This window comes from Lipotes vexillifer, unplaced genomic scaffold (genome assembly GCF_000442215.2).
Source record: "Lipotes vexillifer unplaced genomic scaffold, Lipotes_vexillifer_v1.1 scaffold815, whole genome shotgun sequence".
Taxonomy (NCBI): Eukaryota; Metazoa; Chordata; class Mammalia; order Artiodactyla; family Lipotidae; genus Lipotes; species Lipotes vexillifer.
In genome coordinates, this window is record NW_006773723.1 from 2,112,006 (window position 1) to 2,137,515 (window position 25,510).

Here is a 25,510-nt window from a genome sequence, read left to right on the forward strand (position 1 = left end):
AGTAGGCTTGACTGCAAAAACGAAACTAAAAATCATCAGAAGATATAGAGCAAGTTTCACAGTCAATAGCACTTGCTAAATTTCTCAGGTCTTGAGCTTAACATTTTCCAATAAAATACCTGAAATATAGTGAAAGGAGGGGAAATGGGCATTAGGCTTGCTCTTTAACTAGTTCCTGAGTAACCATTCCCTTGGAGTTCATTATATTCTCGCTCATAATATTTGACAGTGTCTTGTTTTCTTCAATTTCAACCAGTTTCTCACCAGTATTCTAGACACACATCATCTTCAATTCTACCTGGACTTTGGGTCATATAGTCAACCTTGGTATGACTAACTATAAAATGGATTAGTGAAGAAAAAAATTTACAATTATACTTCAATTTTCAGTTAAACACTGCAAATAGAATTTAACTATAGGACTGAATTAGAGTTATAACATTACATGTAGGGCTAAGAAAATATTTCAACTAATTTATGATCCCTAGGTTGGACTCAAAGTTGCGGATGTCCTGATAGTACTAAAATGGTAGTACTAAAAAAATAATCATTCCTATAATTATGTATTTGATTATGATAACCACATGGAAGGGCAAACGATGATAGTCAAGAACTTAAAGAAATTCTGCTCTAAAACTTTTTTGTGAAGATGATACCTGGCCCACTTCTCAAAAACCATTAATTACTGCAACCAAATTTCAGCTGATCTAAAATAATTTCAAGAAACCTGACCATTCTCAGAATCGAGCCTTTTATTCTTTATCAAGGGAGAACCCAAACTATTATTATAATGTTCACACCTAACCAGCTTCTAAATAGCACTGCTCTGGCAAGAGAAATTAATAGTGTTGTCAGAGATTAGCCTGCCTTCTAATGTTCACAGGTGCGTTCTAGTTTGACTAAATGCAAAAGTATTTAATAGGGAGATAAAATGTGCATCTGATATTTTTACTTTATGCTATGAAATTATATTTGTCAGTTATTAACTAAACATATTGAGCCACAGGTGAAGAAAATATTTGTTAAAAGGTGATTATATCATTTACCTGGAAGCAATGCATTCGTTTGTTAACCAGTTTTCCTGTATTTAAACTAAAAAAAGTATGTGGTGGTGGAGGGGCAGGAGGGTGTTCAGTGGCTGAAAAAACCCAAAAATAATTATAGTGGTTAGTGATATTTGTAATTTTTAATTTAACACACAGAAGTCACCTGTACTAACCAAATGGGAAATATTATTTGGTAGCTGCAGTTCTTTATGCAAAACTAGTACACAATATAAAAGTTCTAAAATTTCCTTATATTTATAGACAGAGAGGTATCTGAAAGTAAATTTAGAAGAAGAATGGAGACAATATGGTTTTAAAAATGTGATGTGATAAAACTAACCCAAATATGTATCTTGCTCAGGTATCACCTGCCAAATGTCTAGAGTCTCCATTCTTTCCCTATTCAAAATAAAGTAGTTAACTTAATAAGTGGATTCAGTCAGAGATACTTTCATAGAAAGAAACCAAATAAAGTAGTTTAATAAGTGGATTCAGTCAGAGATACTTTCATAGAAAGAAACCAAAAACTCCCTTATTTGGAAACACAAGTTAAAGTTCTGTCTATATTCCTTATGAATCAACAGGCTGACATTTTAAAACACCTTGAAATGCAAACGGTTCTGCATCTGTTAACACGAGCAAACAGAGAGAGCCAGGCTTTGAATGCTCTAGATAAGAGATTGTATTAACATACATTTTGTCTTTCATCCATTCAAATTCAACTTAATTTCAGTGAACAGAGGAAAAAGACAGATTAACGTGTACATTTCAGAATACAGATTTGCAGAATAGGATAAAATAGTGCAATACCAGTCTCAGGATAAACATTCTTTAAGGAGTAAACGTGAAAGCTGCTTCTTGAGGAAACTGGCACTAAAGATTTGATGAATACACTATTTAAGCAAATGCCTGGTTGATCAGGGTATGATGCAGTCAAATTTGCATCCAAATCCAAGTGAAGCCAACAAATGAAGAAAATCTTATGGATTCTAAGAAAAAAGGGAAACATTTTTGGTTCAAAGGGGCTCAAATACATTTAGCATATACAAGCTTAAATACCATTGATCAAAATTGTAGAACAATGTAACTCATTCATAAAGATAAATTCTTATTTATAAATGCTCTGTGAATCTGACAAACTCTGAAAATTAGAGATTAACTACTGCTACCATTATTTTTATTATTTTCTACCACACATTGCAATCAACTTTTCTGCAAGATTAAAGGACAAAAATTTGGTAGTACTTGACCAGGCCAGGATTCAAAATAATGGTAACGTATTATCAACAACAGAGCACACACTTGGCTGTGTTGGCTCAGACAGCAACATTACTGAATCACATTGACTTTATCATTCTAGAATAGTTATCTTCCCCTAACCTTGCTCAAATCAGCAAAATGTTATATCATTACACTACATTCTCAAGATAGTTTCACCAAGAATATATATCTCTATGAATGTGTTCATGCTCACAGAAGTGTCAGGATCCCAGTGTCTAATATATCCTTTTATGAATTTCAAGATAAAATTTACTTCAGATAACCTTCAAATTTACATAAATCCTTTGACACGCTAATAAATATGTGGAATGGTTACCCTGATGACATCAACATTAGCAAAATCTTATTTCCCCCCAGCCCTAGCCTTTTCAGAAATCAAACATAAGTAGCAAGAGAATTTTCATGTTTTAAACATTAAGACTTTCATGGAATTAAAATTACAGTGAACCACATATATGGAAGAAAGTCATCTCGGCGGATCTAATAACTAATTTATAGGAATTTAGAGCCAGCCTGGGCAGCAGTATATTAAAAGCTATTGCCAATCACACACTTGCTATCATGCACTGAATAACAAGATATAATCTTTGAATTATATACGTACAAGATTTTTAATGACTAATCAAGTTATGTGGCCCAGCCAACAAATATTACATGTTCACAATAAACATTCTGCCTTTATTAGCCTCTAATTAAATCAAGAGTGATCCATTGGCTCAGTTGTGTTTGTCATCTCAGCATCTTGACTATCCATCTCTTCAAGCTCCTCCACGGAATTTCCCTTTTGTGCTTTTGACCTTGTAGCAAATGCTGCTCCCAGTGCCTCTGCCACACAGCCAGCAGTTGTTTCCGTGTTCAAATTTTCAGTGCCACCAGTTAGAGAAAAAGATTCAGGTAAGCCAGTCTGAAGACTCCCAGACTTCACAGAAGGACTCACAACTTCGACGTTCCTTTGAGGAAGATCAGACGGTGACTGCTCTGTACTTTGATCCCGCAAGTGCTTGTCCATCGATGCCTGAATAGAAGAAACCATTTCCTGCAATTTTTTTCGCTGGGCCTCAACCATATCAGGATCAAGCTGCCTGCTGTCTCTCATTGTAACTACTCCAGGAGCTATTCGAATAAGCTCACTGTTACTCGGAGCAGCTGTGAATACAGAAGGCTCTGTTTTAATGGAACTACTAAAGTGTGTCCCTGTGGTCTGCTTCCTTACAACTGGAGTTTCCCTAGCTCTTGGCTCAAGGTGTGGGGTACTGGATGCAGTTCCTAGAGAATGCCCTTTTCCCTGAAAGGCAGTCACATTATGAAGCTGCTCGGATTTCTTTTTCACTACTCCACCACTACCTAGTTTTAATAACCCATGTGAGGGACTTGACTCCCTACTTCTTGTCGTAGCCTCTGCTCGAACCTGACTTACAGCCTCTTTGACTAAATCTTCAACATCAGGACCGATGGGGAAATGTCCTGCAGCATCCACACACAACTCCAGCCTATCTTCAGAAGCATTATAGACAAAGGTTTTGCCAGGCAGATGTGGAAAAGTGCAATGCTTGCCATCAGCTATACCTGAAGATAGGAAAAAGAATTTAACATATTAAAATCTTACTTGAAAGGTGTAGTAAAGACAATTATAATTGAAATAGTAAACTTCCAATAATAATTTACAGGTAACAGCTTTCAAAACAAACTTAATTAGCAAATAATTTATTACACTTATTAATAGAATTTAATGCTATTAAAAAAAAAGAAATACCACCATAAACCTTAATGTAGTTTCCCAGGGGATTTGAAAAATATATATCATTAACCTATCACAAGGTTAGGAAAGTTAGGCTTGAAACAAACAGCTTGCATAAGAAAAACACTAGCGGGCTTCCCAGGTGGTGCAGTGGTTGAGAGTCCGCCTGCCGATGCAGGGGACTCGGGTTCGTGCCCCGGTCCGGGAAGATCCCACATGCCGCAGAGCGGCTGGGCCCATGAGCCATGGCTGCTGAGCCTGCGCGCCCGGAGCCTGTGCTCCGCAACGGGAGAGGCCACAACAGTGAGAGGCCCACGTCGCGCCAAAAAAAAAAAAAAAAAAAAAGAAAGAAAAACACTAGCAATTGTGTTAGTAAATCATTTGCTTATAGTAAAGCAATAAGAAAATATACTTTCATTTAGTAAAATTCAAATTATAAACTTTAAAAATACCTATAAGGGCAAAGTGTTGTATACATATGTTGCACAGTGTGTTGAATTAAAAATCATAAGTGATTCTATTAAATTACAGAATACCAGAATAAAAGTTTTCTCTGTGTATATATATGTATTTTTCACAAATATAAAAAGTATGAACTTTCAAAATAAGATACTCCATATTAAAGTCATAGGTGTGGAGGCACATTTAGGAAAGCTAGGATTATGGAAGGTACTGTGACTTAAGTATAACTGGAAGAACTGACATTTGGTTACAACAGATTAATAACATCGTATTCAATTCAATTCCTTTGAAATAGTTGTACTTCATGTTACAACTCTTATTCCTCTCTGGCAGATCAGAACCACCAAAACAAGAGTGAGTTATGGATGCTCTTCAAATGGCCCAGTGCGATATACTTTCTCACAGTCAATGCAGCAGTAGAGGGTAAGAATTTTAAAGCAGGCTTCCCTTTCTTTTCTAGCTGAAGAGTATGGTCTCACTACATGGTATTTCAAATTTTTATACTTTTTCCAGCCTGGGCATAAAAAAATTGCATGTGTGTTTTAAGCTATCCAATATCTTTACATTTTAAGTATAGACTCCAAATATGCAAAAATAAGGGTTTTCAACTTTTATGAAACCACAGATTTTCTATGTTTAAAAAAGATGAACTTTTAATAATATATGGGTATGTTTATGGCAAAATATAAAGGCAAAAGCAAACTAGTTTGAAATGAATGAGACTGTTAGTAAGTACTACAGAAATTCAGAGAGCGGAAGGATGAGTGAACTCTGGAATGCTTTGTGGGCACTTAGGTAGTCTCTCTCCAGTTTTGCAGGTTATTAAGAATAGTCCCTTCCTCTCTGAAAAAAGCTACGGAGTGGTTCTAATGTATCTTACTGTGAATATTCCAAATAATCAGAGAAAAAACAAGTTCAAATGAATAAATACCATATAGTAAGTTCAAATAAACATTCATTTCAGTGATAAGTGAAAATCTAATGAGAATTTCCTCTTGGCACATTTTTGGCAGAGAGAACTGACAAAAATAGATGTACAGAAATTAAAATCAGAGATGTCTAAATAGTACCTTTCAGAGTACAACCCTTAAATCAGTTTACCTTCTACCAATCCCCTACCTCAGAGATCTGTAAACCATAGCTCAGGAAACAAAGGTAGCAAAAAAGAGAATTTTGAATGGTAAGGCCAGGGATGCCCCAAGGAGAAGCTTTTAAACAATCATTTCAATAGATAACAACTATTGAGCCTCACTATGTGCCAGGAGCTAAAGTAGACCCTGAAGATTCAAAAATAAAATGTAATTCTTAGGAGATGGAGATGAGTTTCAATAGACAATTATAATGCAATCAGGTAAGTATAACAATGAGTATAGTACTTATTTCAACTAATTATTTGAGGATTATATGAGAACACACGCAAAGCACATACCACAGTGCCTAATATACATCATGCAGTCAATAGTTTTAATTTCTATATTAGATCACAAGGTTGTGTAATCGTTTCCAGGCTGCTACTGTGATGCTTTCCCTTGGCTATCCCTGGAAAGAATCACGGTCCCACACGTTTATCACAGTATTATTTACAATGAAACACTGGAAACAATCTAAGCTTTCAACAAGAAGAGAAGGGTTAAGAAAATTACAGTCTATCTACCTGACAGAAGTAATATGCAGCTATTAATACTGATATAAATAAGTAACCTATGATGCCTCATTGATACAGTAAAATATGCATAATACTGGAAAATAGCAGGAAACAAATCTAAGTATTGTAATTACAATCATGACCAAAAAATGCATGTATAAGACAAGTATTTAGCAATTATAGGTGATATTCCCCATTTCTATAGTTTCCAGACTTTTTACATTATTAAAAAAACTTTAAAATATATGTTGAAAAATCAATACAAATACTGTGTTGTGATTAAACAATCATTTAGGTTTTATATAACTTATACAGTCCTTTGAATTTTAAGAATCAAGGTGTATTAAAATTTCTATATCATATATCAACAATTCTATTGCACATATACACCAAAAGACATGTATAATAATATTTATAGCTACATTCTTCCCTACATCAAAAAACTGGAAACTACCTAAAGTGCATCAGAACAATGGATGAATTAATTTAAAAAATACCTTTCCAAACATAAAGAATAAGAATATTAAAAGTCTATCTGTTATATTGGGCAATATGTCTGTTCAAATGTAGATATAACCATTTATCTGTTAGGGTGGATTTGAACAAAGTAAGAGAATTATGTTCTTTTCCAATTTTTGGAGGGTATGGGTGTATGTCTGGGGGTGAGGAGGGCTTGTTATGCTTTGATTCTTTGACCACGGGATGATGATAATGATTTGCCACATGCATCTGTCCTAAAAACAGAGGTAACATTTTACTACAGATATCAGATGAAATTATATTTTGAAAGCTAAAATGATTTTCTGATGGTGACCCATTTCAAATGGCTGTGTTATGGTCAAAAATTTTCTTAATAATTCTGCAAATAACAGCTGGGATTCTAATAATAATAATAATAACAAACATTAGCTAAGTATTTATTAGGTACCAGGCCCTTTGCTAACTGCTTTATGTGCACAATCTCATTTGATCCTAATAAAAACCCCGATATTATCATACCCACTTTACAAACAGAGAAACTGAGACTTAGAAGTCACACAGGAATAAGTAGTAGAACCAAAATTTAGTATCAGATGTTCCTATTCCAGAGCTCTAAACTCCCTCCTAATAAGAATAAATACCACAGGTAACATTTAAAAAATATAACGGCTCTATTGACATATAATTCACACACAACTCACCCATTTTTAAGTGTACAGCTGAATGTTTTTTAGCATATTCAGAGTTGTGTAGCCATCACCACAATCACTTTTAGAACATTTTCCCAGAAAGAAACCCTGAACCCATTAGCAGTCACTCCCATTTCCTCCCCCACCCCATTCCCAGCCCTAGGCAACCAATGATTTACTCTCTCTGTCTCTCTAGGTGTGCCTATTCTGTCATTTATATGACTTTTCATATAAGTAAAATAATACAGTATATGGTCTTTTGTTTCTGGCTTGTTTCATGTAGCATAAGATTTTCAAGGTTCATCAATGTGGTCTGTATCAGTACTGCATTCCCATTCCTTTCTATTGCCAAGTAATATTTCATTGTATGGATACATCATATCTTACTTATCCAGTGTCTAAGTTGATAGACATTTGCATTGTTTCCAGTTTTGACTACTATGAATAATGCTATTATGAACATCTGTGTACAAGTTTTGTGTGGACATGTTTTCATTTCTCTCGGGTATACGCCTAAGAGTGAATTGCTGGGTTATATAGTAGCTCCATCTTAAATCTTCTGAGCAACTGCCAGACTTTTTTCCCAAGTGGCTGCACTATTTTACATTCCCACCAGGATTTCCTTGCCCACCATTCTTAATATCTGTCTTTTTGATTACAGCCTTGCTAGTGAGTATGAAGTACTATCTCATTGTGGTTCTGATTTGCATTTCCCTATGGTTAATGATGTTGAGCATCAGTTCATGTGCTTATTGGCCATTTATATATTTTCTCTGGATCCTTTGTCCATCTTTAACTGGGTTGTTTGTCTTTTTACTGCTGAGTTCTTTATATTCTAGATGCAAATCTATTATCTGATATATAATATGCAAAATTTTCTCATTCTGTGAGTTGTTATTTCACTTTCTTGTTGGTGTCCTTGCAGCACAAAAATTTGTTTTTATTTAGCTACATTTTTGTTGCTTGTACTTTTGGTGTCATATTTAAAAAGATTTTGCCTAATGCAAAGTCAAGAAGTTTTATGCCTATGTTTTCTTCTAAGAGCTTTCTAGTTTTAGCTCTCATACTCCAGTTTTTTTACACATTTTGAGTTAATTTTGTATTTGGTGTGAGGGAGAGGTCAACCTTCATTATTTTGCATGTGGATATCCAGTTGTCCCAGCCCTGTTCATGGATAAAACTATTCTTTCCCACATTAAATTGTCTTAGCATCACAGCTAACATTTTAAAAATAATTTCAAACCAAAACCAAAAAGCTATTTAGGAAATAATCAAGAGCGTCATCCCCACACCACCCACCACAACCCTCCCACACACAAAAACAACTGAGGGAAGTTATTTTCAGTCCTATGAAAGACAGTGCATACTTACCCCAATTACTGGGAGCCCTATCATCAATCATAATTAAATAATAACTTTTTAAAAACCACTAACTGGGGCTTCTCTGGTGGCGCAGTGGTTGAGAATCTGCCTGCCAATGCAGGGGACACAGGTTCGAGCCCTGGTCCAGGAAGATCCCACATGCCGCGGAGCAACTAAGCCCATGTGCCACAACTACTGAGCCTGCGCCCTAGAGCCTGCAAACCACAACTACTGAGCCTGCGTGCTGCAACTACTGAAGCCTGCGTGCCTAGAGCCCGTGCTCTGCAACAAGAAGCCACCGCAATGAGAAGCCTTCGCACAGCGACGAGTTGCCCCCGCTTGCTGCAACTAGAGAAAGCCTGCGCACAGCAACAAAGACCCAACGCAGGCAAAAATTAATTAATTTATTTAAAAAAACCATTAACTGGTATTGATATATTTTGGAAGGCAGAATGAAGTGAAAGATGGAAAGTTAAAAAGAAAGGGATGCAGGGCTTCCCTGGTGGCGCAGTGGTTGAGAGTCCGCCTGCCGATGCAGGGGACACGGGTTCATGCCCTGGTCTGGGAAGATCCCACATGTCGCGGAGCGGCTAGGCCCGTGATTCATGGCCGCTGAGCCTGCGTGTCCGGAGCCTGTGCTCTGCAACGGGAGAGGCCACAACAGTGAGGGGCCCATGTACCGCAAAAAAAAAAAAAAAAAAGGATGCAAAAAAAAGGCAGGGGGATGCTCAGAGAGAAATTTATAGCTCTAAATGCTTATATTAGAAAACAAAAATTTATAATCAATAATCTAAGCTTCTACTTAAAGAAACTAGGAAGTGCAAATTAAATCCAAAGGAAGCATAAGGAAGGAAAAAGTAAAAATAGCAGAAGACAAAGAAAATGAAATGAGGAAAACAATGGAGAAAACCTATAAAACCAAAGCTGTTTCTTTGAAAAGATCAATAAAACTGATAAACCATTAGCTGGACTAGTCAGCAAAACATGAAAGGCACAAATTGCCAATATCAGAAATGACAGAGCTATAGACCTTGAAGACATTAAAAGAACAGTAAAGGAATATTAAAAACAACTTTATGCCAATAAAATAGATAACTTAGATGAAATGGACAGATTTCTTGAAAGGCAAAACTAACAAAGCTTATTCAAGAAGAAAGGAATAACCTTAAGAGCAGTCTATTAAAGAAATTAAATTCATAGTTAAAAATCATCCAATAAAGAAAACTCCAAGCACAGATGGCTTCACTGGTGAATTCTACCATTTAAGAAAGAAATAATATCAAAGCTATTACAAAATCTACCAGAAAACAGAAAAGGAGTGAACACTTCCCAGCTCAATTTTCTGAAGCCAACACTACCCTGATTAAACAGTCATTACAAGAAAACTACATATCATTATTATGCCTCATGAATACGGTCACAAAAACATTCAACAAAATATTAGCAAAGGGGCTTCCCTGGTGGTACAGTGGTTAAGAATCTGCCTCTCAAGGCAGGGGACATGGGTTTGATCCCTGGTCAGGGAACTAGATCCCACATGCACGGCGCAACTAAGAGTTCACATGCCACAACCAAGGAGCCCGTGAGCCGCAACTAAGGAGCCCACCAGCTGCAACTAAAGGAGCCGGCAAGCCACAACTAAGGAGTCCACCCGGCACAACTAAGACTTGGCACAGCCAAAAATAAATAAATAAATAAAAATTTTTAATGGATTATTAAAAAAAGAAAAAAAAGAATCCAGCATGTGACATTGGTTCAACAGTCAAAAATCAATGTAGTTCACACTATCAACAAACTAAAAAGAAAGCCCTTATAAGATCATTTCAGTAGATGTGGGAAAAGAGCACCTGATAATACTCAACATCCATTCACGATACTATAAAACCATCAATAAACTAGGAATAGAAGGGAATGTCCTCAACCTGACAAAGGGCATTTCTGAAAAACCTACAGGTTTGAATGCTTTCCGCCTTAGACCAGGAACAAGGCAAGGATATCCACTCTCACCACTCTATTCAACAATGAATTTATAGCCAGTGCAAAAAAGCAAGAGAGGGCTTCCCTGGTGGCGCAGTGGTTGAGAGTCCGCCTGCCGATGCAGGGGACACGGGTTCATGCCCCGGTCCGGGAAGATCCCACGTGCCACGGAGCGGCTGGGCCCGTGAGCCATGGCCGCTGAGCCTGCGCGTCCGGAGCCTGTGCTCCGCAATGGGAGAGGCCACAACAGTGAGAGGCCCGCGTACTGCAAAAAAAAACAGAGAAAAACAAAAGAAAACAAAAAAAAACTAATACTACCAAGTGCTGGAGGAATACAAAATGGTCCAGCCAATCTGGAAATGATCTGGAAGTTTTTTATAAAGATGAGCATATACTTACCACATTTCTCAGCAATCCCACTCCTAGGTATTTACCAAAGAAAAGTGAAAACATACGTCCACACAAAGACGTGTACACAAATGTTTACAGCGGCTTTATTCATAGTAGCCAAAAACTAAAAACAAACTAAATGTCCTTCAATTGGTTATGGAATTTTTTAAATGTGATACATACATGCAATGGAATAATACTCAGCAATAAAAAACAAACTACATGCAACCAGACGGATGAATCTCAGAAGCACTAGGCTAAAAACTGAAATTGACAAAATTTTTCTGTAAAGGGGCAACCTGGTAAATATTTTAGGTTTTGCAGACCATATAGTCTCTGTCACAACTATTCAACTCTGCCATTGCACTGCGAAAGCAGCCACAGACAATATGTAAACATGAGTGTGGTTGTTTTCTGATAAAACTTTATATACAACAGGCAGCGGGCCTGGTATGGCTCACGGGTAGGAGTTTGCCAACCCCTGTGCTCAATCAAAGAAGCCAGACACAAATGGTTAAACGATATGGTCCCATTTATATGGTGATATGAAAAAGGAAAACATATAGAGACAGAAATCAAATCAGTAGTTGCCAGAGCCTAGGGGGAGAGGTAAGGGATTAATTAGAAAGGGGCACAAGGCGACTTTTTTGGAATGGTGGAAATATTCTATATCTTGATTGTGGTAGTGGTTATGTGATTGTATATGTTTGTCAAAATTCACATGCCTGTATTCCTAAAAAGGGTGAATTTTACTGTATGCAAATTATGTTTCAATAATCTTATCTTAGGAAGGAAGGGAGGGAGGGAGGGAGGGAGGGAGGAAGGAGGGAAGCAAGGCAACTGGCCAGCTGGCTATTCTTTGGTCCCCAATTCAATAAATCAAAAGAAAAACTATTTTTTGAGACAATCAAAAATCAAGGAAATTTAAACACTGACTGGATAGTTGGTGATATCTTAAAAATTACTGTTCATATTTTTTAGATGTGATAATGGTATTATGGTTGTTTTTTAAAAAGAAAAAATAACAGTGCTTACTTTTAGAAATACATACTGAAGTTCTTACAGATGAAATTATGTCTGAGATTTATTTATTTATGTTTTTTTTATTTTTATTTTTTGCGATACGTGGGCCTCTCACTGTTGTGGCCTCTCCCGTTGCGGAGCACAGGCTCCAGACGCGCAGGTTCAGCGGCCATGGCTCACGGGACCAGCCGCTCCGCGGCACGTGGGATCTTCCCGGACCGGGGCACGAACCCGCGTCCCCTGCATCGGCAGGCGGACTCTCAACCCCTGTGCCACCGGGGAAGCCCTGAGATTTATTTTAAAACAGTCCATTTGAGATGGGGTAGGTAGAAATGTACTGATAATTACTGAACCTGGGTGGCAGGTAAATAGGGGTTCATTACATTATTCTTGCTACTTTTATGTGTTTGAACATTTCTACAATAGCCAAGTTGGGTTTTGTTTTTTTAAGAAGGAAAAAGAAGTGCATGAGAAAGAAAAACAAACAAACAAACAAACATAAAATAGAGATTATGTACTTAATATCTACAGAGGTCAGGTAGGTAAGAAAGTGAGATAAGCCAGAGTGATAAAGTCTGGGGCCAAAAGTACTTACATCAAATTTTTGATAAAACACATGGGGTCCAAACAGACATACTGGCAACCTCTCTCTTGAAACTGTGAAGATACAGTTATACACTTGCACATATCTTTATAAACAATGTATACCCAATGTGAAAAGAGGTTAAATGTAAAGTGAGCTATTTCCTAGAATCCAGAAAATACCGAGGTATATAGTAATCATAGTCAAAACACAACAAAAAACACTGTATTAAAAAAAAAAAAAGAAAAAAAAAACACTGTATTATCTGGTTCTGGGACAGTCACTAGCATTATAAACACATCGGCCTCTAATTTCACAATTTGTCTTTAGTTGTTAAGGACCATATACATAATTTAAATGAGAAAACAGGAGAAAGAAAGTGATAGGAGATTTTTAGTAATATTATAGCAGAAAACGTAGCTGACCATATCAGGATAATAATCCATTTTAACTAGGCAGACTGATAAAGAAAAATATGTACCTAATATTAACACTGGAAATAGTTTCATAAGAATATTATCTGAACTTTCTTAATCTTAGAATAGCTTGAGTGGAGATATTATCTAAGAATAAAATCAGAAAGCAACTATACCCATGGTTTTCTTCATAATATTGTAGAATACGCCACCCTGCTGGAACATGTGAGGAAGCCCCTTTGCATAAGACCATACATCTTCTCCTGTAAAATAAAGATACAGTATTAGCAACTAACAAGAGAGTTCAACCCAGGCTTGATTTAATATGGATTAGCCTTGAACAGATATCGTAAGGCAGATCTCCTAAGTGAGTGATGCAGTCTGGTGTAATACAACATATAGAAAGTGATATGGAATAAGGGAACATGACTAGGAAATGCATGGTCCATCTAAAGATGGCAGCCATTGCCAAGTGCTGTCATGGAAGAGTAGAGGCCCAATGTTTCAATATCAAATGGCATTTCAAGAGAAGCCAGAAATCCAGGTTTTTAATGTTTAATTCTCCCCCCCCCTTTTTTTTAATGTCTTCTATTTATTTATTTATTTTTGGCTGTGCTGGGTCTTCATTGCTGCACACAGGCTTTCTCTAGTTGCAGCGAGCAGGGGCTACTCTTCATTGCAGTGCATGGGCTTCTCATTGCAGTGGCTTCTCTTGTTGCGGAGCACGGGCTCTAGGCGCACGGGTTTCAGTAGTTGTGGCACGTGGGCTCAGTAGTTGTGGCTCACGGACTCTAGAGCGCAGGCTCAGTAGTTGTGGTGCACGGGCTTAGCTGCTCCGCGGCATGTGGGATCTAACCCGTGTCCCCTGCATTGGCAGGAAGATTCTTAACCACTGCGCCACCAGGTAAGTCCCCCCATTTTTATTTTATTTTTTTATTTATTTATTTTTTTTATTTATTTATTTTTTTTCTTGCGTTATGCGGGCCTCTCACTGTTGTGGCCTCTCCCATTTGCGGAGAGACCAGGGCTCGAACCCGTGTCCCCTGCATTAGCAGGCAGACTCTCAACCACTGCGCCACCAGGGAAGCCCCCCCCCCATTTTTAAATGCAGGAACTAATTCAAAAATGTCTTTAGGGGCTTCCATGGTGGCGCAGTGGTTGAGAATCTGCCTGCTAATGCAGGGGACACGGGTTCGAGCCCTGGTCTGGGAGGATCCCACATGCCGTGGAGCAACTGGGCCCGTGAGCCACAAGTACTGAGCCTGCGCGTCTGGAGCCTGTGCTCCGCAACAAGAGAGGCTGCGATAGTGAGAGGTCCGCGCTGTGATGAAGAGTGGCTCCCGCTTGCCACAACTAGAGAAAGCCCTCGCACAGAAACATAGACCCAACACAGCAAAAATAAATAAATTAATTAATAAACTCCTACCCCCAACATCTTTAAAAAAAAAAAAGTGTCTTTAAAGCTGCATGAGTCAATACTGGGCATATTAAACAAAATACATATGAAGACTCAATCCAGTTCAAAGTAAACTAGTATGCAACTGTGGACTAGAACAACAGAAAAGATTATAGAAAGATACTATGTTTTTAAAGTAGAATATAAAAAATATATTCTATATTTAGGTTAAAACTAATAAAAACAGATGGAAAGGGCTAGGGAGAAAAGTAAATAGGTAGACTGAAGATAAGTAAATAATGTGTTTTGTTGTTGCAAAGTTGACTTTTTAAAACAGAAATTTAGGGGGGAAATGACCTATTGATGAGATTTAGAATAAACATTAGAAGCCCACAAAATAGCTATAAGCAACGCACTATTTCACAAAAACGTAGTTTTCAAGAACATCCTTTGACAGTGCCTATTATCAATAAGAAGTTTCAAATAAAAAGTTAAGAATGATAACCACTGTTCAAGAAGTTAATAAAGAATGGAAGGAACATAAAAATTACTTTTGGTTTGTGGAATATGGTTATTTTTGTTTCCTTATACTTTCATTATTTTCTAATCTAATAATATATATGTACTGCTTTTACAGTCAGGACTTTTTAAAGTTCATTTTAACAAAGAAAGGTTAACTTTTATCTTTCCTACTAGAGGACTACAATATTGAATCTGAGCTTTGAATGGAGGTTACTGATGAAGTGAATTAATCACTACGTACCTACAATCTCTCAGAGCTCTAACCCCTTCCCACACTGATAAACAGAAATGTGAATCTACATGGCAGTTGGCTGAAGTTGCTCAGTATATCAGTTTAAAGTATACAAATTTAAAAAGCCTTGGCACTTAACGTTTCAGTTAACTAGAACATTTACTTACACATGAACACTTCATTCACTAATGATACAGTACTAGAACTGCCAATATTTAAGGGTGAATACAGAAATTTAATTTAAAATTTTGAATATTAATAAGAACTCCCACACACAGAACGTTAATAACTTCTGACAGAAGTTCTGACTGCTGAATTTATCATTAAACTTCATTTGGATAAATTACTTCTATGGTGGTAATCTTTCGTTTATTTATTATTAGTGTTATCTTAAATATACTTAGTATTTTATAAAACACTCTAGGATATCATTTATCAAATACTCTAGAATATCAAAACATATCAAAAACTTAGATGGTAGCATTTAATTTTTTTGGTCAAAATCTAAACGGGTGCCAAAAGAGTAAACTCCTCAGAACTGAACACCTAAATACTAGTAAGAAAAATGACGTTTCTTAATATTGATACTTTACAAACCCAACTATTCCTTACTTAAGCAGGCAGAACTCTAAAAAGTAAGAACTCTATTGTACTGTTTATCAACCTTGTGTTTTCATTATCTACCTAAGAATTATTTTTACCCATTATCTTCCTAATCTGCCTCGACCATGATATTTGCATACTACAGATATACTGTTTATCTGTTTACATACTATATGTATATCTGTACTTTTTTCATTAAATAGAGTAAGATTTATTTTACCCTCCCCCAAGAACCAATTTTCACCCCCTTCAGACCTATATGGCCCCAGTGAGCATGGATACTCTATTGCTTTAAGGGAAGGATAGATACCACCTAAATCTCTATTGTCTACCCAGCTCTGATCAGGCACTTCACATAATTTCGTTTTCTCCTCCTAACTGAGCCCAATTTTACAGAAAAAGAAACAAGCTCAGAGAGTTTAAATAGTTCTCGCAAGATCAAATAGCTAGTAAGCGGCAAAGTCTGGATCTGAATCCTGTATATCGTTCCACAGCTTATACCTTTTCCACTGATACTAAACCTCTACTAAAGGTCAAATCATGTTACAACAAATTTGGCAGAACTACCCATACTCTCTTCTTATAGAAATCCATGGCATCAACAACGGGTTGAAAGAAAAACTAGGCAAATTATTTCCTTTGGTATATACACACTTCCACTGAAGTCATGTTTGTTGGAAACAGAACCAAGAAAAGGGATCAGAGATCAGGAAGCAAGGATTGTGACACTGCACAAGTCCCGCATCAGTCACAGATGGCTCTCTGCTACAATTCTCTCCATTCCTTCTACAACTGACCTGGTTCAGGCCCATCTCCTGCCTGAAGAACTGCCACCGCCTCAAAATTGGTTTTCCCTCTAATCTTACTCTCCTCAAATCTCTCCTCCATACAGCCTTCAGAGTTAAACCTTTAATGGTTCCACCAAACCATAGGGTAAGTCCAAGCTCCTTTCTCATGGCATAAAAGGCAGCCTAAGATTCCTTACCCTTGCTCCTATCTCACAGCTCTCTCATCATATCCTAACTTGATTTCTACAAAGCAACACCACCAAATTGCTCCAGTTCCCCAAAGACCAGTAATAGCTATATATTCTTTAAAACTCAATTTAGGTTTCACTTCCTCTAGGATTCTTCTTCAGTGGTGGTTAGGTAGGTACCCTCCTTAATGCTCCCATGCATATGAACACCACAGCCCTGATCACACTGCAGGTTAACTCAGTTTACTTTTCTGTTTCCCCTTCTAGACCAGAAGCTTTTCAGAGTCAGGAAAAGGTCAGTGGCCTATTTCACTTTCTATTCCCGGGCCTGGCACAATGCTGGAGACACAGTAGCACTCAGAATTCGTGAAATGAATACTAGCATAAATGAGGTTTTTTTCTTTTAATAATGCCTGAGAGATGTCCATGAAAAACTTAATTGAAGCAGCACAACGACAACTGCTCTTTAATGTTATATGGATAAAATGTTAACTAATGGTACCATCTGTACCTCTTCATGAATCTAATAAAACAAAGTCATAGCAAAAACAAAGGTAAAGGCTTTTAGGTACAAACTTGCAGTTATAAAATAAATAAGTGACAGGGATGTAACGTACAACATGGTGACCATACTTAATAATACCATATTTGAAAACTGCTTAAAAAAGGGGGAGGAGGAATAACTCTTCTACCATTTAATTGGAAAGCAAATTCTTAGAGAACAGGACTAGTCTGGTAAAGCATCTAACAAATACTATACTAATTCATATTTTTCCATTAGTCTCCAATTAATTTCGCTTTATAATTCAACTGTTTCTTCACAGTACAACAGTAAAATACTTATATTGAACATACTGCTTATATGTATAAATGTAGAAAAAAGTCTATACCACCACCATAGATAAGCTCTGTTCATACCTCGTCTTCCTTGAATCCTTCCTAATAGTCTTCAGTTCTCTCACCTGAACAGTAGTTATTATATATGGCAGTGATATTATGGATGTTTTTTCTTTTGGTTATCTAATTTTTTTCCTCTTTAATAAGAGGTAATTTTTTTAAAGTATGTTAAAATTAAACATTTTAAAAATATCATTGTTTTTCTAATTTTTACTACTAGTAACAAAATCATGGGTTAAAAGTGAGTTTAAAAGGTCATCGTTCCAATTTTCTAACTTTAGATATTTAAAAAAGCAATTTGAAGTTTCAACAAGTGAGTAAATTTTAAAATCTAACATCTATATGAAATATATTATTAAAAAAACAAAACAAATAAAAAATATATAAAATATATTATTAAGTTCCCCCCCAAAATACCTAAGTTAATTCTGAACTCAAGTTCCTATTACCATAAAATAAACTGACCAAAATGTAAATTTAAAGTAGGAACATGGGGCTGTTTCTACTAGAAGAATCCTAAAGGTATTCATTAGCTGAGAAAAATTGTTGCCGTCTCTCCACCCTTCCTGCAGATCCTCCTATCTAAAAATGTATCTACCTTATCAAAAGTCAAAACCATTTCTAAGAAAGGCATGCTTGTTTCTCTCCTTATACTCAGTCCCTTAAGTGTCTTTTAGTGTCATCATCAGCCATTAAAAGATATATTTATCTCACACACACACACACACACACACACACACACACACACACACAGAGTCTGATTCTCTCTGGGGAGTGCAAATGTTAAAGAGAACTACTATATTCTACTTTATACATACTTGAGTTCTTTGAATTTTTAAAAATAATATTATCTTATAATTGAAAAAAATGTGAAGGAAAAAAGAAATAGAATTGATGTTTAACTTAATCTTCAAAGTATAATATTATAAAATCACCATTTACAACATACATATTTATCTTAAGATACACCTATATGCATTCTTTTTATTCAACTTTATGACAGCTCCCCCATTAGAAATATGCTGTCTACAAATCAACTGGAAGGGTTACCAGAGAGTATGTTAAGAATAACAGATGCACTAAGTCCTATCTATATTTGAAACTGTCCTTCACCCAATATTTGAAGAAAAAATTCAAGATGCAATGATATTCAGACCCCGACTCATCTTAAAAATAAGTGTTTGAATACCACGTGTGATTTTGGAAAAGCCCAAGGCAGTTACAACATCAAGAAGTACTATGAAATTATAAAATATTGTGTAGTTTAAAAATGTATACTAAAAACTCATACAGTTCTTTAAGAAAGACAGAAGGTATATAAAAATCACACACGTTTCTCAGCCCCTGAAAGGATGCTAACCTTTGTAAGTAAAGTGGGGTAAATATCTCACAAATAGCCTAATTCCATTACAGCAACTCTGACAAATTATGTATAAAACTGACAAACCGGGCTTCCCTGGTGGCGCAGTGCTTGAGAGTCCGCCTGCCGATGCAGGAGACGCGGGTTCGTGCCCCGTTTCGGGAAGATCCCACATGCCGCGGAGCGGCTGGGCCCGTGAGCCATGGCCGCTGAGCCTGCGCGTCCGGAGCCTGTGCTCCGCAAATGGGAGAGGCCACAACAGTGAGAGGCCCGCATAACGCAAGGAAAAAAAAAAAAAAAAAAAACTGACAAACCATTTTTCACAAATCTGTCTTTATCTCTTAAAAGAGAAAATTAACTAAAAAGTTAGTGGAATACAATATTAATAAAAAAGAAATTAGCCTAGTATTTATGGTGGATGATGTACTACTATCTATCATATCTACCACAAAATAGAATCCACAAAAAACTGGTCTATAAGAAAATTTAATTACATATTTTGCAATGCCAGAGTTAGAGTCACTCACATACTGTATAAATAATGAAGATAACAGTCTGAAAAAACTGTTTAATAATGTCCAAGTGGTCTGGATAAAGCAGATTAAAATCTGTGAAATATTACACGTAGAACACTGTTATTTCATTTTAAACTACCATTGTTAGATTCAAAGTGACTAGTTCCATGAACTGAGCAAAAGACTGATGTACTCACTTAGTCTCGTTGATACAAATAATAATAGATATAAATTCTATTTAATAAATATCCTATTTAAAAACAGTAGAAAGGCAACACACATGTCCCTGGCTATCAAGAAGTCAGCCTATTTAATGAAGACACACAATCCTGTATCTATATATCTATATATATCTCCCCCATACTTTTATAGCTTTCATCAACAGATCTCCAGCTTCCTTTTCTCTATGTATAAAAATTATAAATGAAAACTATAAAAGTATGGGATGCCCTCAGTTGAGACCCTGCAGTTAAGTTTATGGAGGGCAAGGACCATGTCTCATTCATCTTTGTACCTACAGCACAATCTCTAGCTCACAGCAGATGTTCATTTTGCTGACATAATCTGCATTCATTCATTCAACAAGCATGTACTTGGGACCTAATAAGTGCCAGGGCCTGTACTAGGTGATAAAGTATTCATCGGTGAATAAAACAGGCTACTGTCTCTGCCTCTGTGGAGTTTAAAATGGGGGAGGCAAATGAGTAAGTAAACCAACAAACAAGATAATGAAAACGTATAACAGGTGCTAAGAGGGAATTGAACAGGGTGCAGTAATAGAGTGGTTTAGCAAAGGTCTCTCAAACCCTTAGATAAGGTGGTCAGGAGACAACCTCTTTAAGAAAGTGGTATTAAAGCCTTAACCTAAGTGAGAAGGAGGCAGCTATCTGAACAGCAGAAAGCTTGATGAGCTATTTTCTAAACCAACATACCAGCAGCTTAGCTCATATTTGGTAATTCACAAAGTTATTTCTGCACTTTGAAATTTGCAATTTTCTAAATAAACCATCGTTTTCCATTTTCCAGCCCTCTCCAATCTAAACATCAAGAGTTCCTCAGCACTCTTTACACAGGGTTGTGTGTACTTACTTAGCTAACCCCAAACTGACATTTTTACAAACCTACCACTTTTAATTAAGAACATCTTCCAGGGAATTCCCTGTCAGTCCAGTGGTTAGGACTCTGCACTTCCCCTGCAGGGGGCATGGGTTCAATCTCTGGTTGGGGAACTAGGATCCCACAAGCCAGGGGGCCAAAAAAAAAAAAAAAAAAAAATCCTGTACCACATTTCTGCCTCAGCCACCCCTGAGTTGTTTCCACGAGCTGCCCTGTGCCCCGCAGCTCTCAAGCCAATGCTCTTGAAGGCAGTCCGGGAAAAAAAAAAAAAAAAAAAAAAAATCTACGTAATTCAAGTACAGTTATGAGAGAATTAGAGGTAGAAAACTAATGTTTATAGAGGAACTAATACAGGCCAGGCACTGTCTTAGTACTTTAAAGCAGAAAGTCTCTCAAGAACTACCACCATAAAATTAGCAAAACACTCTTTTTATGCTTAAGTCAGAAGTAGAAGTGGGAGACTTAAAGAAATGTGTGGGTTTGTAGGGGCAGCAACATAAATGCTGGAGGTGAAGAGGGAAGAGATCGTAACAAGAAGACGTTATCTTGGTCAACTCATTGCAGTCCATAGTCCAGTACTCAGATATTCAGGTCCAGAAACCTCAATCCAACCTCAAAAAGTGACTAACTGTAAACGAGAATTATATTTTACTAATTTTCATTATGAAACATATTATGCTGGCCAGACTTTTAGACTACTGATCATAATCTCACCCATGTCAATTTATTAATCTACATGGAGAACACAGCCTTCCAAGTGAATATAATCCTCACCTGCACTCTCACCTGTATTATCAATACTTACATCAGGAAGCTAAATGAGTGATCAGACTAGATGCTTGGTGACTGTGCAATCAGTAAAGGGATTCAGATCTTTGAGCCAGGCCATGGTGAGGACTGATCAAATACTCCTGCCCCTCAATTGAGACTACCTTTCTAGTTACTAGAATTTTCACGAACCCCATTTGATGTATCTTTTCCCCTTGTATAGCAGTGTATAAACATTGCCAAACTCTGCTTTTCAACTCTTTTTCAGTGTTCAGTGCTGACCATCCATTCCATTTCTGCTGACACAGCCTTTCTTTGGATATGTTAATGTCATCTATTTAATTCAATCAAAAAAAAAACATTTCAAAGTGCCCACTCCCTGCTGGGCACCATACCAGGTGCTGAACATCCAAGGTTATATATGAGCCACATCCTCAAGAGCTCCTCTTCTATGGAGAAAGACCTCTTTTCCTGTTTTGACCTGGGAGATGGTTGCTTTTCTTAAAAGTGGCTTCAGCACATATCTAAGTTTATCCATTCTGTTATTAATGATGTTATTAAATTTTCAGAGTTCTGGGAGTACTTTGCTGTTGCCCTATGTACCAACTACAAGGGGTATCTTGTGGATAGGAGGCAACTGAAGTACTACTGGGGAGTTAAGCAGCTTGCCTGAAATCACTAAATTAACAAGTAGTGGAGCTGGAATTCAAATTCTAGGTCTTTCTCACTCCAAAATTCACAATCTTTTCCTTTATTCCACACAGTCTCTAAGAAACTAAAAACTCTTGAGACAGAAAAAATGCAAAGTGCCTAGCTAGTACATTTCTTGACATAGCCCCCAATTCAATGACTATGTCTGCCAAAATAAAGTCAGCAATATTAAGTTATAAATTTGTATAGGGCTTTTAGATCCCCTATTAACTACTAGGCCCCTAAACTTAACAAGACAGAAATAAATAATCTTCGTTTTGGAAGGTCAAGGACCAATTCACTGATATTTAGTACTCTTAGAAAACACAATCAAAACCCAGATCACTTTTCCACTTGAAAGCTCTCATCTCAGCAAAAATAAGGCCCCTCTAATATGTAATGTATTTCAATTTTACTTCTATTTCAAGTCTTAATAAAGCATATTAACAGTAATTTAAAAACAAAGATTAGTCAATAAAAATAATGTAAAAAGTACACCATTGAATTATTTCCCAAATCATCTAAAGCTTTAAATCATATATTTGATTGACAATCTATTTTCCTTTAATTTGTGTTGAATTATTAAAAAGAAATGCTTCTTAAGCAACCCCATTAATATCTACCTCGGTTCCTTGTTTCTCCTCAGTTATAAAAGTTCATTACAATTCATGGCAAAGAGTCACCGAGCAAGGGAATTACTTAAACACAAATCCTAATGTACAAATAAGAAAAATGTGATGAACTGGGAAAGGGAGAACAGGAAATGGATGAGAGAGACCATTAGGTGGGAGTACAGTGAGCATATAAACCCAGAAACTGCAATTCATCAAACAGGAAGTCCTGAAATCACATGACACGCAGGAAAATGAAATTTAAAAATAAATGAAAAGGGACAAGGTGGGCAGGCTCAATAGAGCCAAGGGGGAAAAAATGAAAAAGGCTTTAAATGGATCCATTACAAGCCTATTTTTAAAAAACAATTACAAGAATATGTTATATTTAAATAATCTGGTGACAATTAAGGGACTACTTTCACTTTCCTAGTTACATTTTCCTAATATTTACTCAATAGAAAATCACACTAACATCTATCCACTAACTGTCAAAAAACTAAAGAAAATAATTTTCTTCTCAAGTATATAATCAGATAGTTTTTAGGATGACCATTTTTTTCCATGAAGACATCAGAAAAACTCAGCATATTACATTCACAATTAAGAAATACTGTCTGAGTTAAATTGATCTTACCCATTAACGTTGCTAAAAGACACAAGGAGTACATTTCTTTGTCAGCTTGCTCCTGAAGTTCCTTAGATGACAGTTTACCTGTGACAGCACTCTCTTCTTGTTTCACAGTGTGGGCCGAGTGTGTTGCTGCAGACTGACCCCCTTCGGCTTTACTTTTTAGAATCTCTATTGTAATTCTGTCACCATGTTGTAAAGGAACTGGCTCCTTTTCCATTCCTGCCTGGGGTGGCATTAACTCTTTAGGAGGAAAGCCATATCGAATACATTGTAAATATGGAGGAATGTTGAATTCTCTGGCTATGCTTTCCTGAAGTTCAAAAAACGTTGTTGAAGACTTAAGTGTAACCATGGACTGTCGTCCATCATTAGTTGTTATTCGGATCTTCTTCTCCTTAGAAGTGGATGGTGAATAGGGAGCCTTGGTAGGGGTGGCAGGTGCAGAGGAAGGACCATCACGAACGGCACTGGGAGAAACAGTCCTGGGTTGCCCCTTTTGTTCTTGTTTTAACTTTTCTGTTTTTCGTTTCTGCATTACAGAAGCCTGTTCTGTAATATTCTGTTGAATAGTTCTTTCAGTCTTACTCATATTTAACTCCTCCTTGTGCAAAGTTTTTGTTTTCTGTCCAGTAAGAATAATTTTAGTTGGGAGCTGGGACTCCGACTCTTGTCCTTGTACGTCTCCAACTCTTTGGGCATGAGCACCATCTATATTTACAGGAGTATAATCATCAGGATTCTTTTTGGCAGTCTGATGCAATATAGTGTGGACAACTTTCTGAACTAGGATTTCACTCCCAAATTCACCTGGAAAGTGCTTGGTAACAAGTTTCATGGCAACATCGTAAACATTACTATTCAAAGATGCATCACTTTCATACTGGAACCAATATACTGTTTCTCTGACAACTCTTCCACCCCATTCCAAAGTAATAGGAAAAGCTTCTGGTAGATTGTCATACTCTTTACCATCCCAAAAATGTTTGAATCCACAACCACATTTGCCACCAGTGGACCTAGCATGAGTTCTGTCCCCATCCAAATACACAATAGACCCATCTCCTCTGACTCTTCGCACAGATGTGCCATGGCACCAATTACAAGCTGTCAGGTTACTCAATCCGTAGTCTGGTACCAGAACATCTTTCACTGAATCATATGAGCAAACCAAATTGTTCAAGGGAAAGCTATAATTTTTGTCAGGCCTCAGCTGTCCATGAGTACTTTTTGCCAGGTTATACAGTTTCCCTCCCGGAGCCAACCACTCTGGAGGAACATGAAGTTCAGAAAGGGCACCGCAGAGCAAACACTTGTGAAGGCGATTATCCATTACTGCTTTTTTAGCAGCTGCTGTGACTTCTTCAGGCTGAACTCCTATCACCCCTGTCCTCCTGTAGAAATACTGATGGACATCAGCCACCAAACTAGGATGGATACCATGTATGTCCATAAAGACTTCTTCCATAGCAGCAACAAGCCTAAGTAAGTATTTATCCTGCAAACTTCTGTCTCCTCCAATAACACAACCACCATCCTCCTCAAGTTTGATGTACTTCTTAATGAGGTCCTGAGGCACACCCCATGCTTTAGGAAGCAAATTCATAGGCAGTTTGGGCAAAGCAGCCCCTTTTATGCCTACCAAGGGGATATAATGGTTTCTACCAGAGCTACTCCAGGCAATACAGATGGGTTTGTTCAAATGACCATCTCTCCCAGTGCACTTCTCTGCAGGGATGAGCCCTGGCAGAAAGGTGGCTGAATAATCACCAGAGCTTCGCATGCCACTGAGTGAATCTAACAGAATAATAGGGCGATGCAGCACATTGGCAAGGCCAAATATGTGGATGTTCCTCAGGCCCAAGGGAACACCCTCAGGTGGTACAAACAGAGGGTCACACTCATTGATAATGTCCTCCCACTCAGCGGCATCAATGAAGTCATGGAACAGGGCTTGATATCGGGCCAGGTGCTGCTGAAAGTGCTGTTTAAGATTCTCTCTCAAGGCATGCCAGAAGAGCTCCCGGCCTACTAGAGCCCGGGACACAGCATGCACCAGGCAGTGTCCATCCCCGTCCACATGCACTGGAATGAGGCATTC

At 37.3% G+C, this 25,510-nt stretch overlaps 1 protein-coding gene across 1 annotated transcript in view; it reads right to left on the reverse strand.

Annotated features, from left to right (window-relative positions):
• Nucleotides 1–2,987: 2,987 nt before the first annotated feature.
• The window catches only part of VCPIP1 (valosin containing protein interacting protein 1), a 23,181-nt gene continuing 658 nt past the window's right edge, over nucleotides 2,988–25,510 (reverse strand). The window contains 3 exon segments of the mRNA XM_007448483.1: nucleotides 2,988–3,893; nucleotides 13,269–13,355; nucleotides 23,416–25,510. The exon segment at nucleotides 23,416–25,510 is cut by the window's right edge and continues 6 nt beyond it. Coding sequence (XP_007448545.1) covers nucleotides 3,025–3,893; nucleotides 13,269–13,355; nucleotides 23,416–25,510 — 3,051 coding nt within the window. The 3' untranslated portion in view covers nucleotides 2,988–3,024.